The 24931-nt window shown below is 42.8% G+C and overlaps 1 protein-coding gene across 2 annotated transcripts in view; it reads right to left on the minus strand.

The window, feature by feature from the left end:
- Positions 1 to 549: 549 nt before the first annotated feature.
- mtx3 (metaxin 3) overlaps positions 550 to 24931 on the minus strand; it is a 42545-nt gene continuing 18163 nt past the window's right edge. Inside the window, exons 6-9 of one of the 2 annotated variants that reach the window (XM_048528283.2) lie at positions 23225 to 23301; positions 17764 to 17921; positions 5322 to 5392; positions 550 to 4233 (exon numbers count right to left, since the gene is read on the minus strand). In XM_048528283.2, coding sequence (XP_048384240.2) covers positions 4144 to 4233; positions 5322 to 5392; positions 17764 to 17921; positions 23225 to 23301 — 396 coding nt within the window. In that variant the 3' untranslated portion in view covers positions 550 to 4143. The remainder of the gene's footprint in view (positions 4234 to 5321; positions 5393 to 17763; positions 17922 to 23224; positions 23302 to 24931) is intronic. The other variant, XM_048528284.2, reaches the window with a different exon arrangement.

The raw sequence follows: 24931 nt of genomic DNA on the forward strand, positions 1-24931 counted from the left end.
CTTGCTTTGCTTGCACCTCACTTTAAATGAGATGGGATGCCTTTGCAAGGGGAATGAGGAGGAAGTATAAAAGAGTAGGTCTGGGAGAGTGCAGAAAAGAGATTAAACGGCAAAGATGTCATAGAACAAAAGCAAAGGGAGTGGTAACCATTGTACTAAAAAAACACAGAACATTTGACCAGAGTGAATAATGTTAGGCTTCACTGGAGCACTGCACTAAGCCCCTGGACAAAAATGCAAAAGCAATGGCAAGATCCACTTATATTTCCATTCTAGGTCTAATGCAGCATTCCAGTGAAGCTCAATGCCATTCATGGACACTCTAGATAAATATCCCTCAACTCAACCTCGAGGAAGGGCACCCAGGCTTCCAATTATTTAGTTTATGTCTTCAGAACCATAGAATCCATATAGTATGGAAACTGGTCATTCAGCCCATCAACTCTACATCAACGCTCCAAAGAGCATCCCATCCAGACCATCCCTTCCGCCTCCATCCTGCACCCCTCCCAACCCACCCCCCACCACCCCCCCCCCCACCCCACCTCTATAACTTTCCATTTCCCACGGCTAACCCACCTAGCCTGCACAACCCTGGGCTCTATGGGCAATTTAGCACAGCCCATCCACCTAACCTGCACATCTTTGGACTGTGGGAGGAAAGCGGAGCACCCAAAGAAAACCCACGCAGACATGGGGAAAATGTGCAAACTCCACACAGACAGCCGCCCAAGTGTGGAATCAAACCCAGGTTCCTAGTGCTGTGAGGCAGCAATGTTAACCACTGCGCCACCCATAATATTGAACTTAACATTGAGTTCAACAACAAACAGTGAACTGTCTCTCCAATTTTGATTCTGTTTTTATTTTGCCGTGTGCCAATCTGAATCTAGTTTTAATGTCTGTGCTCTTGAACAGAGCTGTTCATTTTTCTGCCAATCACACTCATTCCAGGCAATTGGTTAGTTTCTTCTTTGTCTTTTGATCCATGACATATGCGACAAATTAATCACTCCCACTCGCTATTCCAGAATTTCCCTTGGATCTTTCTCCCTGTCATTACTTTCTGCAACATATTACATTTCCAACCTCCTTCAGTTCTGAAATATTTCAACATTGCTGAGAGGAGACAAGTTGTGGAAGCTTTTCATCTTGCTATCGTCAGAAATAGGAGTCAAGGAACAAAGTTGGGAAGAAAAAAGGACACCATTTTATTCAGCATGAGAAGAGGGTACTGACTGGTTGGGTCATCATTGATATGGAGGTGGAGCAAGAACAGTTAACTTTCAATGTTAATTCGAAGACAAGGCACAAGGCCGCTGATTGGTCAGGGTGTTGCCATGGGGATGCAATAGCTGATAAAACCCTATACTTTTTTTTCAATTGGTGCAATGTAAGCACAAATTCCTCTTGCCTACACAAAACAGATTCCTGTGCATTTAACAGTAATTTCTAATTGGGCTATTCAGAGGAGCAATTGTACATTCCTGAAGCATGTAAGGTTTGTCCCAGGACCTGCTGGCCCAGAGGTAGGGACGCAATCACAGCTCCACAAGAGCCATTCCTGTACATTTATATATGTAGCTTTTAACACACACAGACACACTCATCATACTAATCAGCATGGCTGGCATTTGGTGTAACATTTATCATAGTCTGCACTATGTAGTAAATGATTTCCAATTGCAGAATCACATCTTATGCTGGATACGTTTTTCTGAGTGGATATACTGTTCTGCAACCACAGGTTGGTTTAGCGTGAATGGCACACTATGAATGATCAATGGGATATGTTGGACAAGAACTGCCAACCTATAGCCTACTTATTCGGTGTTACACCGGCACTGAAACTCAGATCACTGTACCCGTGCGTGTGTGTGTGTGTGCGCGTGTGTCGGGGGCTGGTGTACAAAACACCTTTTCAGCTTAATGGCAGCACTTTGTTAATGGAGATAACCACTTGTGGGTTTACTGTATACCAGAGACGCCTGTCGTTCAAATTTTGGAGACATCTTCATCTTCCAGCATAATCTGAAGTAGGCTGGGCGCTGCTCAGGGCCAAAGATGGAGGACATTAGCCCTTTCATCTGTTTTGATTATTTAAAGTGAATGATGACTTGATCAGCATATCCATTATAGTTCTGATACGCCCGAACTCAGCATCAAGTTCTGAGCTGATAGCTAGGGCCTTATTCACAAGAATGCTACTGAGACTGATCTTATAGTGAATGGCACTGAAGGATACCAATCAGAACCATGTTTTTATGTGTATAAGACAGTGTGCCGTTTCTCAAGTCTGTTTCTTGCATTCTAGTACTGACGAGTGCAAAATGAATATCTTGAAAATCTCATCTCCTTTTAGCCAATATTTAAGTTATGCACTACAAAACAATTATTTTTCTATAAAGTCCATATTTGAGTCAAAAATGTTAAGTGCATCTCTCTCCACAGATACTGCCAGACCTGCTGAGTATTGCTTGCACTTCCTATTTTCGTTATGAAAGATAGATGATTAACCAAAACTGGCTCAGTATCTGCATTTAATATAAAATCATATTTAAGTCGCCTTGTGCAAATATTCTCAATGCTGATGCTGAAAAATCATCTTTCTTGTATTTAAACTGTTATTAGTAATGTAATACAGTACATGTGGCATGATGGCATCCACACTCCAGATTTTCATTTTGCAAATAAAGTATTCTTGAGGAGAATGTCAAATAGTAAAGAACAGTATAAAGTACAGAAAATGTCCTAAACTTTCAAAAATATATTTACGCAGACAAACACCCTTGCTAACGTAAGTTTTTTTTTCTCTTTCAGCATAAGAACCTTTTCTTTAGATTAAAATGGTCTTACCATATCTTATCAAGGCAAAATCTGAGTTTAACAAGAACATACTTAAAGGCACGATAATCTCCTTTTCCAAAGTTAGCTTTATCACATTAGAACTGCAATTTAAGCATATCATTTAAGCTGACATTTTACCTATTAATGTACTGATTTACAATTTAAATACACATTTCAACCAAGTTGCAATTTCTCTTGAATAACTTGGGTTCAAACCATTTGGGTATAAACAGGCCATAAAAATATTTGATCAGGTTCCACTCTGAAGATTCTTCCCATCACACGTTTTGAGATTAAATTCGACACACTAACTCAAGTTAACTGATTCAGTCGTAACAGCAGGAAGTTTTATGACTTCAAATGACAGCAGCATCTGAACTAAATTTGATAGGGTACAAACCTTAACTGATTCCAATTGATTGTTTTCTTATGCACATAAGTTTGTTAGTAACCATTACATAAATGTATGTAACCAAATACGTTTTTCTCCAAAAGGATTTCTAAAGTCAGTTTTTTTAATATGTTCTAATATTTTCTTTACTTTATTAATCTATGGAATTTTAGGAAAATAATATCCTGACATTATTTACAATATGTTAGTATTCTTTCCTGGAGCTGTCTCCACTAAAACTAAAGAGGTGCTAATGCATTGATTGAGGCGTAATAACTGCAGCCCTTTGGAAACATTACTTGAGGTACAATTTTTTCAGATGAAATGAACTACAGGTGACAGCTATTAAAAGAGTGGCTGTTCACTTGCTACAGGACAGATCAGAGTTGGACAACATCTGTATGATATAGACTGCAGAGCTAAAACAGTACAGTATTCTAGGAAATGCTGTGGCTTCCAGATGACGTTTGCTCCAGAACTGTCAGCCACCTGGTCAACCTTTCAAAAACTGGCATGTCTTACCTCCATCTATAATAAGTAGCACTATCTCAACCTAGAATGTCTAATGGCAGTCAATTATCTATTGCATTTTAACACTTTAAAACACTAATATTTGCTCAGGTAATAATAAATGCGTGTCTGATAAATTACGTCTGAAAGGGTACTATTTCCTAAGTGCTAGTTGCTGAATTGGAAACAACACCTGGTGAATCCCGCAGTTTTAGTTGAATCCTTCAGATCTCCATTTTGGGTACATGTTCAGGTCAGCACATCAGATACCTCACCGTAAAATGGCACTTCTTAAAAATTATCTCCCATTACCCGCTCTTTAGATCCATGGTCACGTTAAAGTTCTGTTAACTGATGATTTGCTGCAAATATATATGCAAAAAGAGTCAAGACAATCAGTGTCGCGATGAGCCCATGGGCATCAGTTTTGAAGGGGGTGCAACTTGAGGTTTGTGTTGGGGACTGTTGCGAAGATTGTCATCCATCTATCGGGAGAAAACAAACAGAAGCTTTTACTCGAGTTAAGATTTACTCGATTTATTGGATTCGATTCATAAATTTAAAATTAATTTTTGGATAATTTACATTTCATTGAGTAATATTACTGCCATTTTCTTTCGAACAAATCTTACATCTATAAACTGTTCTTTGACAACATATCAATGTTCCAAAATGTCATACATGACTTGAAGAAGATGGGAATAGGTAGACCTTCAGGTCAATACAGCCATTACATTAGAATGCCAATTAGATCTTAAAGCTGATTTATGTAAGAAATAAAATATGTTGTACGATACTGTAACAACCCAAGTTTGTTTACTTCAAGATGATTTACACCAGTAAGTTTTAATTTATAAACTGATCATTGCTACAACTGAAAGCTAGGATCTGAGATGGTGCTCTTTGAAATACACCAATTTTCTCTCTCACCATGTGTAACTTCTGCTCCAGAATGCATAAAACATGGAGAGTTAGTATCATCAGCAAAATTAGCGACTTTTTCTGAACAAGAGGCAGGGCGTGAGAAAGCATCAGCTTCACACATAATTGAAATACGTGTTGGAATTCCCATTTCCATTTTTCTTCCCTCTTCCCATGAATCTGGTAATTCCTGCTGTCAGTTTTGCACGCATCAGTTTTCTAAAACATGTGAGAACTTAAACAATGAGTGTTAGCAGGAAATTCAACTGCAGGGGAATCACAGCTAAGCTGAATGCTGCCTTCGGCAATCTTCCACACACTTTCAGAGAAGAGTTATTGGCCAGTTATTAGAAACTGGAGTCTGATGACCATTGTCTTCCCTGGTATATAAACACAAGCCAATTGAGGTGCACCTACTTCTAATTCAACATCACAAATTAATTAACCTGCTGCCTCCTTCTTCTGTATGACTCAACATATCACTAGGTAATGCATTAAAATTCAATTGTAATGCATTATGCAATAGACATGTAGGATAATTTTAATCTAATGCATACTGCTAATTATGCTAACTAGGCTAGGACTGAATCATCACTCAAGGCACTTTACAGAACAGATAGGTTCAATAGAGAAAGCAATTAAAAGAATCAACCTTCTCAATCAGGTTGGATTCCTTGTTTACAAGCTGCGTCAGCTTCTGTAGGTTTGCATCCATCATATCTTCTAAGAGGCCAGCAGGAAAAGAGAACAAAATAGTAGGAAGAAGAATGTTTCAGAAATAGTAAGATAAAGGAGCATGCATACAATAAACTCATACAACCCCAGAGTTCAGGACATTAATAAAACAACAATGCTTGCAAAGTCCATTGTACTCAGTTGATTTCAGATTACGTAAAATAGAAAGATGGAATTGCAGAGAATAAGACCATTGGGCCTGTTAGGTCCATGAAGCCTCTCTTGCAAAAGCAACACAGCTAAAAATTTGTTTCACTCCTATCTTTACCTCAGGGTCCTGTGAACTCTCTCTCTTTAGGTTCTTACATAATTTGTCCTTTTGGAAGCCATGATTGAATCTGAACAGCCCTGTCATCGCTGAACACCCTGTCTGGCATAAAGTAAAACAGGGAAGGTGGCCAACCATGGCTAACAGGGAAATCAGGATCCGTGTAAAAGCCAAAGAGAATGCAGATAAATTGATCAGAAAAAGCAGCAAACCCAAGGACTGGGAGATATTTAAAATTTGGCAGAGGAGGACAGAGGGTTTCATTTGTAAAGGGAAAACAGAATATGGAAGTAAGCTTGCAGAAAACATAAAAACTGATCGCAAATGCTTCTATAGATATGAGAAGAGAACAAGACTAGTGAAGACAAATGTAGGTCCCTTGCAATTAGAATCAGATGAATTCATAACAGATTACAAAAGAGACGGCAGACCAGTTGAACAAATACTTTGGATCTGTCTTCACTAAGGAGGACACAAATAAACTTCAGGAAAGGCTAGGCGACAGAGGGTCAAGCACGAAGGAGGAACTGATGGAAATGTTTATTAGTCAGGAAATGGTACTGGGGAAATTGATGGGATTACAACCCACTAAGTCCCCAGGGCCTGATGCTCTGCATCCCAGAGTACTTAAAGAGTTGGCCCTAGAAACAGTGGATGCATAGGTGATCATTTTCCAGCATTCTGTAGACTCTGGAAGAGTTCCAATAGTTTAATGTAACTCCACTCTTTAAAGCAGGAAATAGAAAATGGGGAATTATAGGCCAGATAGCCTGTCATTGATGGCAGGGAAAATGTTGGAGTCAATAATTAAAGATGCAATAACTGAGCCTTTGGAAAGCAGGGACAGAATCAGCCCTCATCAGCATGGATTCACTAAATGATTGACAACTTATTAGAAATTTTTTGAGGGTGTGGCAGCAGAGTAGACAATGGTGAATCATTCAATGTTGTGTACCTTGACTTTCATAAGGCTTTTAATAAGGTTCTACACAAGAGATTAGTAAGGAAAATTAAAGTTCATGGTATTGGAGACAATGTATTGCGGTGAATAGAGAACTCGTTGGCGGCCAGAAAGCAGGGAGTTGCAACAAACGGGTCCTTTTCAGGCGGGCAGGCAGTGACAAGTGGGGGGTTCAGTGCTGGGACCTCAGCTGTTCGCAATACACATTAACAATTTGGATGGAGGAACTGAATGCAATATCCCCTAAGCTGGGAGGCAGTGTGTGCTGTGAGGAGAATGCTAGGAGGTTGCGGGGTAACTTGGACATGCCGGTTGAGTGGGCAAATACAATATAATGTGGATAAATGTGAGGTTATCCACTTTGGTCACAAAAACAAGAAGGCAGATTATTATCTGAATGGTAGTGGTTTAGTGAGGTGCAACAAGAGCTGGGTGACATGATGGAACAGTCGTTGAAGGTTGGCCCGTAGATGCAGCAGGCAGTGAGGAAAGCTAACAGCATGTTGGCCTTCATAGCGAGAGGATTTGAGCGTAGGAGTTGGGATGTCTTACTGCAGTCACACAGGGCCTTGGTAAAGCCACACCATGAGTACTGTGTGCAGTTTTAGTCTCTTAGTCTAAGGAAAGATATTCCTGCTATTGACGGAGTCCAGCAAAGGTTCATTAGACTGATTCCTGGGATGGCGGGATTGACATATGAGGAAAGACTGGATCGGGTGGGCTTGTATTCACTGGAATTTAAAGGTATGAGTGGGAATCTCATGGAAACATGTAAATCCTGATGGGAGTGGACAGGCTAAATGTTGGAAGGACGTTCCCAATGTTGGGCAAGTCTGAAACTAGGGGTCTCGGTCTAAGAATAAAGGGTAAGCCATTGAAGACTGAGGTGAGGGAGAATTTCTACACTCAGAGAGTGGAGCCCATAGAATTTTCTCCCATAGGATGCTGTTGGGGCCAGTTCATTACATATATTCAGGAGGGAGCTGGGCATGGCACTTGCAGCTAAAGGGATCAAGGGGTGTGGTATGAGGGCAGGAATGGAGATATTGCGATTGCATGATCAGCCATGATTGTGTTAAATAGTGGTGCAGGCTCAAAGGGCTGAATGGCCTATTCCTGCAACTATTTTCTCTGATTCCACACACCCTCACATAAAGTACTGCAGACCTTAACCAACAGCTGCACAAGACTGTTTTTCCTCATGTCGGCAAATTTTTAAAAGCCATTCACTTCAAATTGCTGTTCCCTGGTAGTCTTCCCTACTGTTAATGGGAACTGTTTCTCAATAAACACATTGTCTAGCCCCTCTCGATCAGGGTACCCCACCTAATCTCCTCTCTAAGGGCAGCTGACCCAGCTTTTTGAATATATCCACAAAACTAAAGTCTCAAAACTCCTTTCTGATTCTGCAACGCCATCAATGTACCTCAATGTCAAGAATTTTGACGCTCAGGGTCAAATTTAAATGTGGTTATACCATTCATTCTTTTATTTCTGCCCCTACACAAACATAAGACCATAAGACATAGGAATAGGAGTAGGCCGTTCACTCGCTTCAGCCTACTCCACTGTTCAATAAGATCATGGCTGACTGGACATTCTTCATCTCCACTTTCCTACCCTTTACCTGCATTCCTTGATTCCCTACTGATCAAGAACTTTTCTCAGTCCTAAATATACACAAGGACTGTGCCCACACTGCACTCTGTGGAAAGGAGTTCCAAAGACTCTCGAGTCTCAGAGAAGAAACACCTCCTCATGTCAGTTTTAAATTGACACCCCTTTATTCTGAGACAGTGCCCTCTGGTTCTAGACTCTCCCATGTGGGGAAACATCCTCTCAGCATTTACCCTGTCAAAACTCCTAAGAAGCCCATATGTTTCAATGAGAGCACCTCTCATCATTCTAAACTCTAGTGAGTAGGATCCCAACCTGTTTAGCCTTTGCTCGTAAGGCAATCCCTCCACTTTTGAGGTGCAACCTTATGAACCTTCTCTGAACTGCTTCCAATGAAATAAAAACTTTCCTTAAATAATGGAAACTAAAAACATACATTAAAGGGTGGAGAAAGAAGCCAAGCATCTACACTAAGGGGGATTTCATTAACACTAAAGTAAAAAGAAAACTCAAATATAAAATTGAGCTGTATGCAAAACTTCTGTACTGAAAGGGCTTATAGATTTTTAAAAATTCCTCAACAATTTTAACCTAACAAATCTGCTGAGAGAAGCAAGGGCAGAAATTGTGGAAATTCTAGCTACAAACTTTCAGTCCGCCTCAGCTGTGGGAAAGATGTCAGAGGACTGGGCAACAGCAATTGTTAAAACACAGTTCTAAACAAAATTGTAAAGGGATAAACCTGACAAAAATGAAGATTAATCAGTCTAAAAACCAATGGTGGTAGATACTGAGGCACAATGATCTGTGGTGAAGACAATGGATACTTGGGGAAAACAAAGGTTAATAAATGAAAACCAGCACCGATGTATCAAAGATAAATCTGTTTGTTTACCTTAAGTTCTTTGATGCAGAAGGTTGATGACTGTAGTGTGATTATATTGTGCAATCAACTTTCAATAGGCATTTAATAAAATACCAGCTAACAAACAAACTTATGAAACCTTCAGGATTAAAGGGATAAATAAATAAAAAGAAATTAGGAGGGCACAGACTGATGAAATTAGCAATAATGGCAGATGAAATTTAACTCAGAGAAGCGTGCAATTGATTCAGTTTACTACTAAGTGCAAAGACAGATAACAGGTGAGGCAGTAGCATAGTGGTAAATGACTGAGTAACCTAGCAACCCAGGCTAAGGTTCTGGGGACATAGGTTCAAATTCCACCACAGCAGCTAGTGGAATTTAATAAATGTATGCAATTAACAATATCAACGCTGGTCTCAGTAACAGCAAACACGAATGATCACGCGCAAATCCATCTGGTTCATTAATGTCCTTTAAGGATGGAAATCTTTAAATGCTTGTCACTTCAGACACACCGCACTGAGGTTGATACTTAACTGCCCTTCGAAATGGCCTAGTGGGCCACTCAGCTCGAGGGCAATCAGTGAAGGGCAACAAGCACCATTCAAGGTGGCAGGACATGGTGAAAAGGCTTAAGAGATTCTGGCTTTTATAAAGGAGTACTGCGTACAAAAGCAATAGAAATTGCTAAATGATAATAAACCTACAGATTAAACTTTGACTGGAATATTAAAGGACATTTCTGAGCAACAAATTTTAGAAAGTTTGTCAAAAACCTCAGTGGATGATGCTAGGATTAACAATAATGATACTGGGAGTGACCAGAGCTGCATAGAGAGAACAGAGAAACTAAGGAGAATTCACAGATATTCAAGTTTTGGAAGGAGTTATATAAAGAGCTGTTCCCACAGACAATAGTTTGTAATTGGAGGACACAGATTTAAAATGTAATTTGCAATGCACTGTTGACACTCAGCAGCAGCAGCGCACACCATCTGCAAGATGTACTGCAGAAATTCACTGAAGATCCTTAGGCAGGATTTCAAATCCACTTCTACCCAGAAGGACAAGGACAGTAGAAACATGGAAATATTATCACCTGTAAGTTCCCCTCAAAGTCATTTACCATCAAGACTTGGAAATATATTGCGATTCTTTCACTGTCACTGGGTTAAAATCCTGGAATTCCCTCTCAAAGGGCAATGTGGTTCAACCTTCAGCACATGGACTGCAGCAGGTCAAGAAGGCAGCTCACCAACGCCTTCACAAAGGTAACAAGGTAATCAATGCTGGCCAAGCAGTGATGTCCATGCTCCTCAAGTGAATAAAAAAAGGAGCACTACAGGCAGACAATATGAGAGCTACTGGTGGCTTGGAGAGACACAGGCCATGATCATATAGGTTAAAAGGAGATAGCTTGCAATTAAAGGCGGCAGTAAAACCTCTCTGATTGGATTATTAATTGCTTTAACTTCTGAAGACTATTAAAAAATGCTGCCTAATTGAATGGCATATGAAGGCTTAACATGAAAAATACATTGTACTCAGCTATGCAGAGAAAAAGTACAGGATCAGCAAAGGAAGAACACTGAATAAGATTAAGGCTGATTTGTGGGCTGTGGTCTCAGCTTCATTTTCCTTTCTGATTTCCATAACCCTTTATTTGCTTGACTACCAAATATCGAACTTAGACTTGAATGAACTTAAAAAGCTCAGGCTCTATCTTCTGGGAATGAGAATTCCATACTATGAACACCCTCTGAGAGAAAGGAATGGCTCTCTTGTAAGGAAAACATCTTAAACCAAGTTCCCTGGTTTTAGTCTCCTCTTGGCATCCTCTCTATCCAGAACTCTCAAGGTTTTATATATTGTAATAGAATCAATAAGAGGAAGCATTCCAAATCAAAAGGGCACAGAATATCTTCAATACAATATACAACAACAAGGGGTGAGCTGTAGGCAAAACAGTTCTACAGAACAAAACACTAAATTAGGCTAATAAAATGTGAGGTTGGATGAACACAGCAGGCCCAGCAGCATCTTGTGCTCCTGAGATGCTGCTGGGCCTGCTGTGTTCATCCAGGCTCACATTTTATTATCTTGGATTCTCCAGCATCTGCAGTTCCCATTATCACTAAATTAGGCTTCAGAGTTTGCTAGGAATATCCTAGATTATCAAATTTACCATAAGGACAAAGGTCTGAGGAAGTGGTTTGAAGCTTGGCTTGAAGCATTACACTGAATGTAGCCATGAGGCGGTAATCTGACTGCTTGGAGGTGAACAAGAGCAGCCTGAAGCAACCTGTTTTCCAACTTCTATTTAAAGTTTAGGGATAAAGAAGGTGGTAAGGAGTTGAAATGAACTGTCAAACAAAAGACCTTCTAAATAAATGAGCAAAAGAAATTTCACTTTCTATTTTCAAGCCAACCGAACACTTGGCTCACCTTTATCTGAGATAATGGGAACTGCAGATGCTGGAGAATTCCAAGACAACAAAATGTGAGGCTGGATGAACACAGCAGGCCAAGCAGCATCTCAGGAGCACAAAAGCTGACGTTTCGGGCCTAGACCCTTCATCAGAGAGGGGGATGGGGAGAGGGAACTGGAATAAATAGGGAGAGAGGGGGAGGCAGACCGAAGATGGAGAGTAAAGAAGATAGATGGAGAGAGTATAGGTGGGGAGGGGATAGGTCAGTCCAGGGAAGACGGACAGGTCAAGGAGGTGGGATGAGGTTAGTAGGTAGTTGGGGGTGCGGCTTGGGGTGGGAGGAAGGGATGGGTGAGAGGAAGAACCGGTTAGGGAGGCAGAGACAGGTTGGACTGGTTTTGGGATGCAGTGGGTGGGGGGGGAAGAGCTGGGCTGGTTGTGTGGTGCAGTAGGGGGAGGGGACGAACTGGGCTGGTTTAGGGATGCAGTAGGGGAAGGGGAGATTTTGAAACTGGTGAAGTCCACATTGATACCATATGGCTGCAGGGTTCCCAGGCGGAATATGAGTTCCTGTTCCTGCAACCTTCGGGTGGCATCATTGTGGCACTGCAGGAGGCCCATGATTGACATGTCATCTAGAGAATGGGAGGGGGAGTGGAAATGGTTTGCGACTGGGAGGTGCAGTTGTTTGTTGCAAACTGAGCGGAGGTGTTCTGCAAAGCGGTCCCCAAGCCTCCGCTTGGTTTCCCCAATGTAGAGGAAGCCGCACCGGGTACAGTGGATGCAGTATACCACATTGGCAGATGTGCAGGTGAACCTCTGCTTAATGTGGAATGTCATCTTGGGGCCTGGGATAGGGGTGAGGGAGGAGGTGTGGGGACAAGTGTAGCATTTCCTGCGGTTGCAGGGGAAGGAGCCGGGTGTGGTGGGATTGGAGGGTAGTGTGGAGCGAACAAGGGAGTCACGGAGAGAGTGGTCTCTCCGGAAAGCAGACAGGGGAGGGGATGGAAAAATGTCTTGGGTGGTGGGGTCGGATTGTAAATGGCGGAAGTGTCGGAGGATGATGCGTTGTATCCGGAGGTTGGTAGGGTGGTGTGTGAGAACGAGGGGGATCCTCTTAGGGCGGTTGTGGCGGGGGCGGGGTGTGAGGGATGTGTTGCGGGAAATGCAGGAGACGCGGTCAAGGGCGTTCTCGATCACTGTGGGGGGAAAGTTGCGGTCCTTAAAGAACTTGGACATCTGGGATGTGCGGGAGTGGAATGTCTTATCGTGGGAGCAGATGCGGCGGAGGCGGAGGAATTGGGAATAGGGGATGGAATTTTTGCAGGAGGGTGGGTGGGAGGAGGTGTATTCTAGGTAGCTGTGGGAGTCGGTGGGCTTGAAATGGACATCAGTTACAAGCTGGTTGCCTGAGATGGAGACTGAGAGGTCCAGGAAGGTGAGGGATGTGCTGGAGATGGCCCAGGTGAACTGAAGGTTGGGGTGGAAGGTGTTGGTGAAGTGGATGAACTGTTCGAGCTCCTCTGGGGAGCAAGAGGCGGCGCCGATACAGTCATCAATGTACCGGAGGAAGAGGTGGGGTTTGGGTCCTGTGTAGGTGCGGAAGAGGGACTGTTCCACGTAACCTACAAAGAGGCAGGCATAGCTGGGGCCCATGCGGGTGCCCACGGCCACCCCCTTAGTCTGTAGGAAGTGGGAGGAGTCAAAAGAGAAGTTGTTGAGTGTGAGGACGAGTTCAGCTAGGCGGATGAGAGTGTCGGTGGAGGGGGACTGGTCGGGCCTGCGGGACAGGAAGAAGCGGAGGGCCTTGAGGCCATCTCCATGCGGAATGCAGGTGTACAGGGACTGGACGTCCATGGTGAATATGAGGTGTTGGGGGCCAGGGAATTGGAAGTCCTGGAGCAGGAGTCCGCATGGAGATGGCCTCAAGGCCCTCCGCTTCTTCCTGTCCCGCAGGCCCGACCAGTCCCCCTCCACCGACACTCTCATCCGCCTAGCTGAACTCGTCCTCACACTCAACAACTTCTCTTTTGACTCCTCCCACTTCCTACAGACTAAGGGGGTGGCCATGGGCACCCGCATGGGCCCCAGCTATGCCTGCCTCTTTGTAGGTTACGTGGAACAGTCCCTCTTCCGCACCTACACAGGACCCAAACCCCACCTCTTCCTCCGGTACATTGATGACTGTATCGGCGCCGCCTCTTGCTCCCCAGAGGAGCTCGAACAGTTCATCCACTTCACCAACACCTTCCACCCCAACCTTCAGTTCACCTGGGCCATCTCCAGCACATCCCTCACCTTCCTGGACCTCTCAGTCTCCATCTCAGGCAACCAGCTTGTAACTGATGTCCATTTCAAGCCCACCGACTCCCACAGCTACCTAGAATACACCTCCTCCCACCCACCCTCCTGCAAAAATTCCATCCCCTATTCCCAATTCCTCCGCCTCCGCCGCATCTGCTCCCACGATAAGACATTCCACTCCCGCACATCCCAGATGTCCAAGTTCTTTAAGGACCGCAACTTTCCCCCCACAGTGATCGAGAACGCCCTTGACCGCGTCTCCCGTATTTCCCGCAACACATCCCTCACACCCCGCCCCCGCCACAACCGCCCTAAGAGGATCCCCCTCGTTCTCACACACCACCCTACCAACCTCCGGATACAACGCATCATCCTCCGACACTTCCGCCATTTACAATCCGACCCCACCACCCAAGACATTTTTCCATCCCCTCCCCTGTCTGCTTTCCGGAGAGACCACTCTCTCCGTGACTCCCTTGTTCGCTCCACACTGCCCTCCAACCCCACCACACCCGGCACCTTCCCCTGCAACCGCAGGAAATGCTACACTTGTCCCCACACCTCCTCCCTCACCCCTATCCCAGGCCCCAAGATGACATTCCACATTAAGCAGAGGTTCACCTGCACATCTGCCAATGTGGTATACTGCATCCACTGTACCCGGTGCGGCTTCCTCTACATTGGGGAAACCAAGCGGAGGCTTGGGGACCGCTTTGCAGAACACCTCCGCTCAGTTCGCAATAAACAACTGCACCTCCCAGTCGCAAACCATTTCCACTCCCCCTCCCATTCTCTAGATGACATGTCCATCATGGGCCTCCTGCACTGCCACAATGATGCCACCCGAAGGTTGCAGGAACAGCAAATCATATTCCGCCTGGGAACCCTGCAGCCATATGTTATCAATGTGGACTTCACCAGTTTCAAAATCTCCCCTTCCCCTACTGCATCCCTAAACCAGCCCAGTTCGTCCCCTCCCCCCACTGCACCACACAACCAGGCCAGCTCTTCCCAGCCCCCCCCCCCCCGCCCCACCCACTGCATCCCAAAACCAGTCCAACCTGTCTCTGCCTCCCTAACTAACTCTTCCTCTCACCCATCCCTTCCTCCCACCCCAAGCCGCACCTCCATCTACCTACTAACCTCATCCCACCTCCTTGACCTGTCCGTCTTCCCTGGACTGACCTATCCCCTCCCTACCTCCCCACCTACACTCTCTGCACCTATCTTCTTTTCTCTCCATCTTCGGTCCGCCTCCCCCTCTCTCCCTATTTATTCCAGTTCCCTCTCCCCATCCCCCTCTCTGATGAAGGGTCTAGGCCCGAAACGTCAGCTTTTGTGCTCCTGAGATGCTGCTTGGCCTGATGTGCTCACCTTTATCTCTTTTGTTTGTGTCGATTGATATTGTGCCTAGATTATGTAGAAATAAAAAGGGAAAATACGAATGAGCTAAGGTTTAGCATGTCTATTCTTATCTTGGTGAAATGCAGCTTCTATGTTATTTTAGGTCCATGGTAGCAGTGCAAGTTGTTCTTACCATTAGAAAACTAAATTGCATATACGGACTATCTAATCACTGACAAAAAGAAGTGATTGTTTTTGACAGATAGATTGACTTTTATTTCCTTGCACAGCTTCCCCAACACCCAAGTCTAATTCTGTGTTCTACTCCCTGGAGCTCTTTTGCCTACAGCTCTCCCCTTGCTGTTACACGTTGCACTGGAGAATCTCCTCCCTTTTCCAGTTCTTAGGCCTGCCTGATCACATGAAATACATCAGTCCTCCAAGTGAAGACGGTGCCTTGTTTAAAAACCAAAGAACCTCAGATGTTGTAAATCAGGAACAAAAACAAAGTTGCTGGAAAAGGTCAGCAGGTCTGGCAGCATCTGTGACGGAAAAAAACAAAGTTAACATTTCGGGTCCGGTGACCCTTCCTCAGAACTGTCCTGATGGAGGGTCACCGGAGCCGAAACGTTAACTCTGTTTTTTCCTATGATGGATTCTTTCCTCTTCCTCTCTATAACAATCTGCTTGAAGAAGTGAATGGAATATTAACTGCAACTGAAGTAAATTTAGATGGATGTGGAGTAGCAATACTGGGAGTTGCCACCTCCTCTAGGACATGAAAAAGGTACATAGTGACCTCTTTTGTGCATTTTGCTTTGAAAGACTCTCTCCTTGTACAAACGGGACAGCTGTAGTTGCCCAGCTATAACTACAGCTATTGAAGACATGGTGTTACAAGCCATCCAAACAAACCAACAACTTAACCAAATTCACCTTGTTTAAAGCACAAGTAAGTAATTTATAGTCCACAATGTACAATGAGAAAACCTCTCATTACAGTTGGTTTCTCGTACAGTGATGGAACAACGTTTTAGTCTCTTCACACCCCATGGCCCTAATAATGAATATTATTAAGAATACTACTTCACTCTAAACTCATCGAACAAACACAGTTTGTTTACAAACATACAGGAAACCCAATTTCCTTTATGTGGAACAAAAGGACTTTAAACTTTCAACAAAACATAACTTTGTTTGCACAGAAGTCAGCACTTTGGATTTCTTCAATTATGTAATGAGATCATGGCTAATGTGCACCTCAACATTAAATTATCCATAAAAAAGAACTGTGGATGCTGTAAATCAGGAACAAAAACAGAGTTTGCTGGAAAAGCTCAGCAGGTCTGGCAGCATCTGCGAAGAGAAAATCAGAGTTCACATTCTGGGTCAAGTGATCCTTCCTCAGAAACCATCCACTGTGGGATGGTTGGTAACCTGAGTACTTAGATCTACCAATCCCAGTTTTGACACTTACAATAATTCCACATTTTGGAGTCTCCTCTCAACCTTCCCCTACCTAGAGGGAACAGTTTCTCTAGTCCTCCCAAGGTTTTTAATGATCATAGCTTCAGCTAGATCATTACTAATTCAAGCAGATGCCAGTCTAATCTATGAGATTCTGTCAACAATAATTTACCCTTTCAACCAGGTATCATTTTCATTAATCTGCACTGCAACTCCTCGAAAGCCAAGATACTCCTTTTAAAAGAAGTGGCACCCAGAAGTGGCACGGTGGCTCAGTGGTTAGCACTGCTGCCTCACTGCGCCAGGAATTCCAGACTCAGGTGATTAACTGTGTGGGTTTCCTCTGGGTGCTCCGGTTTCCTCCCACAGTCCAAAGGTGTGCAGGGTCGGTGGACTGGCTGTGCTAAATTGCCTCATAGTGTCCAGGAATGTGTAAATTAGGTGTATTAGCCACGGGGAATGCAGGGTTAGGGGATGGGTCCGGGTGGGATTCCCTTTGGAGAGTCGATGTGAATTTGTTGGATTGGATGGCCTATTTCCATACTGCCGAGATTCTGCGATTCTAAGTCAGTGAAATACTTCAGTTATGATTAAGCCAGAGTTTTGGATTTCCTTTTATATCCCAGTGCTCGAGATAATGGACAATATTCCATTTGCCGTGATTTCTGTATTCAGGCTTCGACAGCACGCTCTGCTGTGCTTCTCCATGGTTCCTAGCTTGCTACCACTTAGAATCAATGCTTTCTTATGTAAAGGGTAAATGATTTCATGCTTTCCTACAATCAACTCCATCAACCTCTGTTTCTCCACAACTGACGTCTTTATCAAGGTCAAGGGAATGATGTTATTGAAAAGAAAATTTATCCACAGTAAAAAGTATACTTACTGAAACCTACAGATTTGTAACTTTGATACCAACAGATGAAAGCAAATAGTTACCAAATCCCTCTCACCCTTTACAAACTTCTGGTATACTCATTCTCAACAAGTTATTTTACGTATGTACTGAACAAGAAGCCATTGTCTTTTTGCTGAAATACAGCATAAATCTTGAGTAAGTTAGTGCAACTGAAATGTCACCCACCAGCTCCAGTGACTCACCTGTAGAGCTTTGTGTGAAGTACTGACTCAGGATGTTGTCACAGAATTGGCATAGATTATGGAGCTGATGCAAATGCTTCTGGAGGTGCGCATTAGGCAGCTCTGCTTTATACAGAGGAGCAAGAAATCCAAATGCAAAGGCATCAAAACTGGTTGGTCTAGACACAAAACCATGAAGACACAAGTTGTTATTTTTCAGGCTTTCCCACAATATTTCTGTCCTGTATTATTGATTAACAATTTATAGGAACATAAAGCATATACACTGCTATTGCAAGCAGCAAGAACGATGCGATTTCACAAAAATTCACACCACACATCAGACTCCTTAAATCTCAGCAAGCACTCTCCTATCAAGATTAAAAACACCAGCCTTTCAGCTGTACTCCACAGCCCACATTAATATTTCAAATATCCCTAACCTATGTACTTCCTTCCCTAAAATTTTCAACAGCGCTAATGTAGTAATTATTTTGCGGCAGTGACCAGCCTGCTTGCAATTAACTTGAACACACTCAAGTGCCACATTTTCTCATTCCGCTGCCTTCAGCCTTGTGTCCACCTTTTCCACAGCGGCTGCTACCTTCCCTCCACTGTCAGGCAAAGCTACCTCTCGATCTCTGTTGCCATTCTTGTTTTTTTTTAAACAGTCCCGTTTTATTTATGATATTTACAGCTAATGTAGCTGTCAGTAATTTATGTACATGGCACTTTTTCCTTCAGTACTTATCTTCTGATCACTGCAAAAAGGTAGTTCCTGTAAATAGAGTCCCCTGGATCACATGAGGAATTAGACCATAAAGCTGCAAGGTGCAGAGGCAGAATTTAACCATTCAGCCCATTGAGACTGCTCTGTCATTCAATGAAGTAAAGGTTGACTTCCTAATTCCCAACTCATAGTCATACAGCACGGAAGCAGGCCCTTCAGCCCTGTCTGGCAGAAAGCAGAGAGTGGAGTTAAAAGGGTCCTACTCAGGCTGGCAGCCAGTGAATAGTGGTGATCCACAAGGGTCAGTGTTGGGATCACAACTTTTCATTTTATACATTAATGATCTAGATGAAGAAACTGAGGGCATTCTGGCCAAGTAATCAAATGATACAAGGAGAGAGCACTGAGGAGGTGGGAGGCTGCAGTAAGATTTAGACAGGTTAGGGGAGTGGGCAAAGAAGTGGCAGATGGAATATAACATGGGGAAGTGTGAGGTCATGCACTTTGGTAGGAAGAATAGAAGCATAGACTATCTTCTAAGTGGGGAGAAAATTCAGAAATCTGGACTGCACATGGACTTGGGAGTCCTAATCCAGGCTTCTCTTAAGGTAAACTTGCAGGTTGAGTCTGTAGTTAGAAACATAAATACAGTGCTGGCATTTATTTCGAGAGGACGAGAGTATAAAAGTAGAAATGTACTTCTGAGGCCTTATAAAGTTCTGGTCAGACCACCTTTAGAGTATTGTGAGCATGTTTGGGCTCCATACTTTAAGGAGGATGTACTGGCCTCGGAGGAGGTTCATAAGAGTGGTCCTAGGATTGAAAGGCTTAAAATACGAGGAACATTTCAGGACTTTGGTCTATCTTAATGAAATTTAGAAGGATGAGGGATAATTGAAACTCACAAAATGCTGAATGGCCTGGACAGAGTGGACGTTGGGAAAATGATTCCATTAAAGGAGAGACTAGGACCTGAGGGTGAAGCCTTAAAGGGAAGGCCCTCTAGAACAGAGATAAGGAGATATGTCTTCAGCCAAAGAATGGTGAATCTATGGAATTCATTGCCACAGAAGGCTATGGAGGCCAGGTCATTGAGTACATTTAAGACGGAGACGGATAAGTTCTTGATTGTCAAGGCAATCAAGGGTTATGGGGAAAAAGTGGGAGAATAGTGTTGAAAAACTTATCAGCCATGATTGAATGGCAGAGCAGACTCAATGGGCTGAATGGCCTAATTTCTGCTCCTATGTCTTATGGTCTAAGTTCACCCCTGAGTCTCCTATGCTCCAGGGAAAAAAAAATCACAGCCTATCCAGTGTCTCCTGACAACTCAAACCTTCCACAATAATATCCTCGTAAACCTTTTTTACAACCTTTCCAGTTTAATAACATCCTTCCAGTAGCAGGCCAATCAGGACTGTACGCAATACTCCATATGTGGCCTCACCAATGTCTTGGAGCCATGAGCACAATGTTGCAACTCCTGTACACAATGCTCTGTGCAACGAAGGCAAGTATGCAGATCACCTTCTTCATGACCCTGTCTACCTGTGATGCTACTTTCAAAGAACTATGTACCTTTCCCCCTAGGTGTCTCTGTTCGACAACACTCCCTAAGGCCCTACTATTAACTGTCAGAGTGCTGGCCTGGTTTATCTTAACAAAATGCAACATATCACACATTTCTGCATTAAACTTCACCTGCCATTCCTCGGCCCACTGGCCCAGCTGATCAAGATCCCATTGGACTCTTCGATAACCTTATTTTACAGTCGACTATCTGGCCAACTTTGGTGTCATACACAAACTTACTAACCACGCTTCCTATATTTTCATCCAAATCATTTATATAAATGATAAACAACAGTGGACCCAGTACTGATCCTTGTAGCACACCGCTGGTCATTGGCCTGCAGTTCTGAACAACAACTCTCTTTCTCCTACCGTCAAGTCATTTGGCTAGCTCTCCCTGGATCCTATGCAATGTAATCTTTCTAACCAGTCTATCGCGCGGAATGTCCTCAAAGACCTTGCTAAAGTCCACGTAGACAACATCTGCCACTCTGCCTTTCATCTACATTATTGGTCATTTATTTAAAAAACCCAATCAAATTTGTGAGACACTATTTCCCATACACAAAGCTAGGCCGACTATCCCTAATTAGTCCTTGCTTTTCCAAATTCACGCTGATCGTGTCTCTCACCCCCCACCCCCAACAACTTACCTACCACTGATGTCAGGCTCACCGGTCTGGAGTTCCCTGGCCTCTCCTTGCAGCCTTTCTTAAATAATGGCACAACATTAGCTACGTTCCAGTCTCCCGGCATCTCAGCTGTGGCGGTCGATGCTACAGGTCTAGGGGCCATGCTGCAATTTCTTCTGTAGCTTCCCACAATGACCTGTGATACATTTGATCAGGTCCCAGAGATTTATCTACCTTTATGTGTTTAAAACCTCCAGCACCTCCTCTTCTGTAATGTAGACTCTTTTCAAGACATCACTACTTTTCTCCATGAGTTCCCTACCTTCCATGTCTTTCTCCATGGCAACTACTGAAGCAAAATATTTGTTTAGGCTCCCACCTGTCTCCTGTGGTTCCTTACATAGATGGCTATGTCGATCTTTAAAGGGGCCTATTCTCTCCCTAGTTATTCTTTTGCCCTTTATATATTTGTAGAATTACTCTACTGATTGCTGTAGTAGTTACATCATAGATCAACAGGGCTGTTTAAAATTTAAAATAAACCAGCAGCTCCTTTAAGCACAAAATCTTAAAAAAACAGCATTGATAGTTACCCTGTATTGAATACAACAGAGATCAAATGGAATGACTGCCATATTAGCTAAGCACCCAAGATACACCACTGGGCTAAAATTTCTAGGTTAGATTTATTTAAAAGTTAGTAAAGCAGTGTAGAAAAGCAAGTAAAAAAGATACTAATGGAGATAATGGGAACTGCAGATGAAAGCAGATAAAAAAGATACTAAGTCTGTACAAAATTCAATACAAAAATCTTTGGAAGGATGGTTCATGCTGCAGGACCTTTGAAATAAGTATGTATACAGTTGCAAAGCAAATATTGTGTGCAGATGACATAAATTTCCAGTCCACCCACAAATCAGAACTTCTGCCAAAACAAAATTCCTAGTCAGATGCATAAAATCATCGAAATTGTAAAATACTAATATGTGGGACACAATAAATGGGAATGCTTACACAGTATCTTGTTTGAAAGATCTGTTAGTATCTTGGTCGCATAGAAACAGAAAAAGGGAGGAGGAGTAGGACACTCAGTCCTTCGAACCTACTCCCACATTCAATATGTTCCTGGATGATCATCCAACTCAGTAAACTGTTCCCCGTACCTAGGTGCCTTGTACCCAAAATGGCACAAAGGACTGTACTGCTGAACATTTATTTCTTTATTTTTCTAATTTATTCCTAAAATCCTGTACCTACATACCTTTGAACCTAAAATGGCACCATAAGTGGCAACTTTGTAAACTGCACTCATGCGAGTATGTGACAACAAACCGAATTCCATTTCTAATTCAATTTCTTCCTATACCCTTTGATCTCCTTAGCCTTAAGAACTATACTGAAATCCTTCTTGAAAACATTCAATATTTGGGCCTCAACTGCTTTCTGTGCCTGAGAATTCCACAAGCTCACTACATTCTGGGAGCTCATGACATTCGAGGAGAAGAAGTTTTCCCTCATCTCAGTTCTAAATCGCCCACCCTCTATCCATAGGAATACGGCCCCTAGTTCTCCCTGGACATCAGGAATATCCTTCCTCGTTTACCATCAAGTCCTGCTAAAATTTTACAGGTTTCTATGATATCTCCCGTCATTATTCAAAATTCCAGTGAATATAGTTTTAACTGATCCACTCTCTCTTGGTATATCCCTCCTGCCATCCCAGGAATCAGACTGGCAAACCTTAGTTGCACACCCGCCACAGCCAAAACACCTTTCCTCAGATGAGCAGACTACAAGTGCACACAACACTCCAGGTGTGGTCTCACCAAGGCCCTATACAATAGTAGCAAGATAACCCTGCTCAAACAGCTTATTTAGCCAGCGTCTAAAATTTCCAAGTACAGATTAATTTGCAAACCTTCACTTGGAAATTGAGTGAGAAGACATCCTTCATGCTATCTCTAGCTACTTCAAAACGGTACGAAAAAAACGCGAATGTCTAATTGTTTCACACTGCAGTCTCCTAATTTTCTTCATATGTGCATCTAAAATGCAGACAAAGATGACTAGCTCACAAAAGTAAAATCTGCCTTCTGAAGAAAGGCTAACTGAAATGTTAACTGTGATTCTCTCCTCATTTCTGGTCTTGCTAAATATTTCTAGCATTTTCTGTTTTCATTTTAGTTTACAAATGTGCACTGCCTTAGCAGCATACACAAGACTAACTTACATCAAACTTTCGGTGTTAACAACTCATAGCTGTTCTCCAGTTGAAATATAATGAACATGACAATATACTATTCATTATAACCAAAACAGTTCTGGTTCCCTCCACGTCCATCCCCTTTCTCTGTGATGAATGATCAAAATACCAATTGCTATGATACAGGAGGGCCAAGGGGACAGCTATAGTAGTTCAGAAGCAGAAAAACCCCTGGGCAACCAATCAAGGTGGAGGATAATTGGGACACAAACTAGAAGGGTTCTGTTTATAGCGCCAACTTCCTGATACTTTCACTAGAGACATTTCTTCATCATCAATACTCACATTTTCCCAAAGAAGAAATCTGATGTTCCCAATCTGTAGGACAGCAGGTTCAAACACTCTTTGGCATCTCTGTAGATCTGTTCAAAACATCCCATAGAATCATAGTTGAGAAAGTTCAAAAGTTAATTCTTTAACATACAGCACCAGGAGAGATCTTTAACACAGCATTTGCTTGATTCACAAATTAATTTGTATGTTGCCACATTTTTAAGTTGAACTGTAAATAGGAAGAGTTAGCAGACAAATCACATCATGCCCAATTCTCTCATTACGAGTATACTTTTCCTCAGAGTCGATGTATGATAACCAAGGAGAATAATTGTGCCAGTTTATTCTCCTCTCCCTATCCCAGAAACACGGATATCAATTGCGCTGTTCAATTGATCCTGTGGTTAAGCACAGACAAGTGAGATTACATATTTGCTCATTTATAAATAGGTCACAAGTCTCCAAGCACATACTCTAAGGTAGATCTGCAAGGCAGATCATGCAGGCTTTCATCTATAGGGAAACACTGTTGCTGGTCTTGGGATAGACTCTCTACAGTATCGCTCCTATCTTGAGTCTACTTAGGACATCTACTATTGTAGTTCGAAGCAAGCACGAATTGCCACATTTCTGACACGGGTCCAGGAAGAGGAGAATTAAATGTATGGTTTGACAAGAGGACATTGCAGAAACAATGACAGGGATGGGGAGGGATGCAAGAACACGCATGATTTTCAACAGGACTGTAAGACTTTGTATGTGATGCACTAGAAAGCAGACAGTGCAGAAGCGATGTATGGGCAGAATTTCAGAGAAGTTGTACGGGATCAGAGGACTGAAAAGGCAAGACTGGAAGCAGCTGAAGCACCGACAGAAGTTTTAGTGAGAGCGGAGAAGAAGGAAGCAATACTGCAGCAGGGAAAATCAGCAATTTTGACAATGGACGAAATATATGAGAATTACACTTTTGGTCAAACTTTAGCTTCCTTTCCAAATGATTTAATCAGAGTATCTGCAGACATGAGCGGTACTGGTTCATAGTTGGGAGGTTTTGATGAAAACCAGATAACAGAGTTGAAGTCAGCTCAATATTGTTTTGAAGTGGGCTACGTTTAATTACTTGATGTTGAGAAAATAGATAACAGACAAGATCATGGAGGCAATCCTTTCTGAAATTCACTGTAAAAGCATCACTTGTCTTGTGTAACAATGTGTCCACACCATTATTAAGCCACTGTCACCTATATTTCTGAAAATCTTCTCCTTGACCAATAATTCATTCTTCCTTGGACACTTGGGGTATCTGCAGCACATCCACTCAAAAGACTGAAGGGCTTATGGTTTTACAACTCAACCTAGATAACCACTCCATCTGTTACTCACACTGCAAAGTGGAACTTCCTAATTGGTCCTGAATGATTTACCAGCTTGTCGATACAGTACACAAGGCAGAATTTTCTCTTTAAGAATAAGCATCATTCACTCTGGATCCAAACTGCAGGAGGGGCTTCAAAAATGAGGTGCGATTAGATTAAGCTCCTAGGCTTACTAGTATGCACATGTGCACAAAACATCACATTTTATGCTCTGCAACTTCCAAAGTTTGTCAGAATCTCTAAGCTCCAGCATTCAGATGCCATATTTAAAAAGGCACCCATTATACACTTCAGTCTCTGCAACTAAACAGCATCACTCAGTGTCTGTTCAACACTCCACCCA

Source organism: Stegostoma tigrinum, chromosome 3 (assembly GCF_030684315.1).
Source record: "Stegostoma tigrinum isolate sSteTig4 chromosome 3, sSteTig4.hap1, whole genome shotgun sequence".
Taxonomy (NCBI): Eukaryota; Metazoa; Chordata; class Chondrichthyes; order Orectolobiformes; family Stegostomatidae; genus Stegostoma; species Stegostoma tigrinum.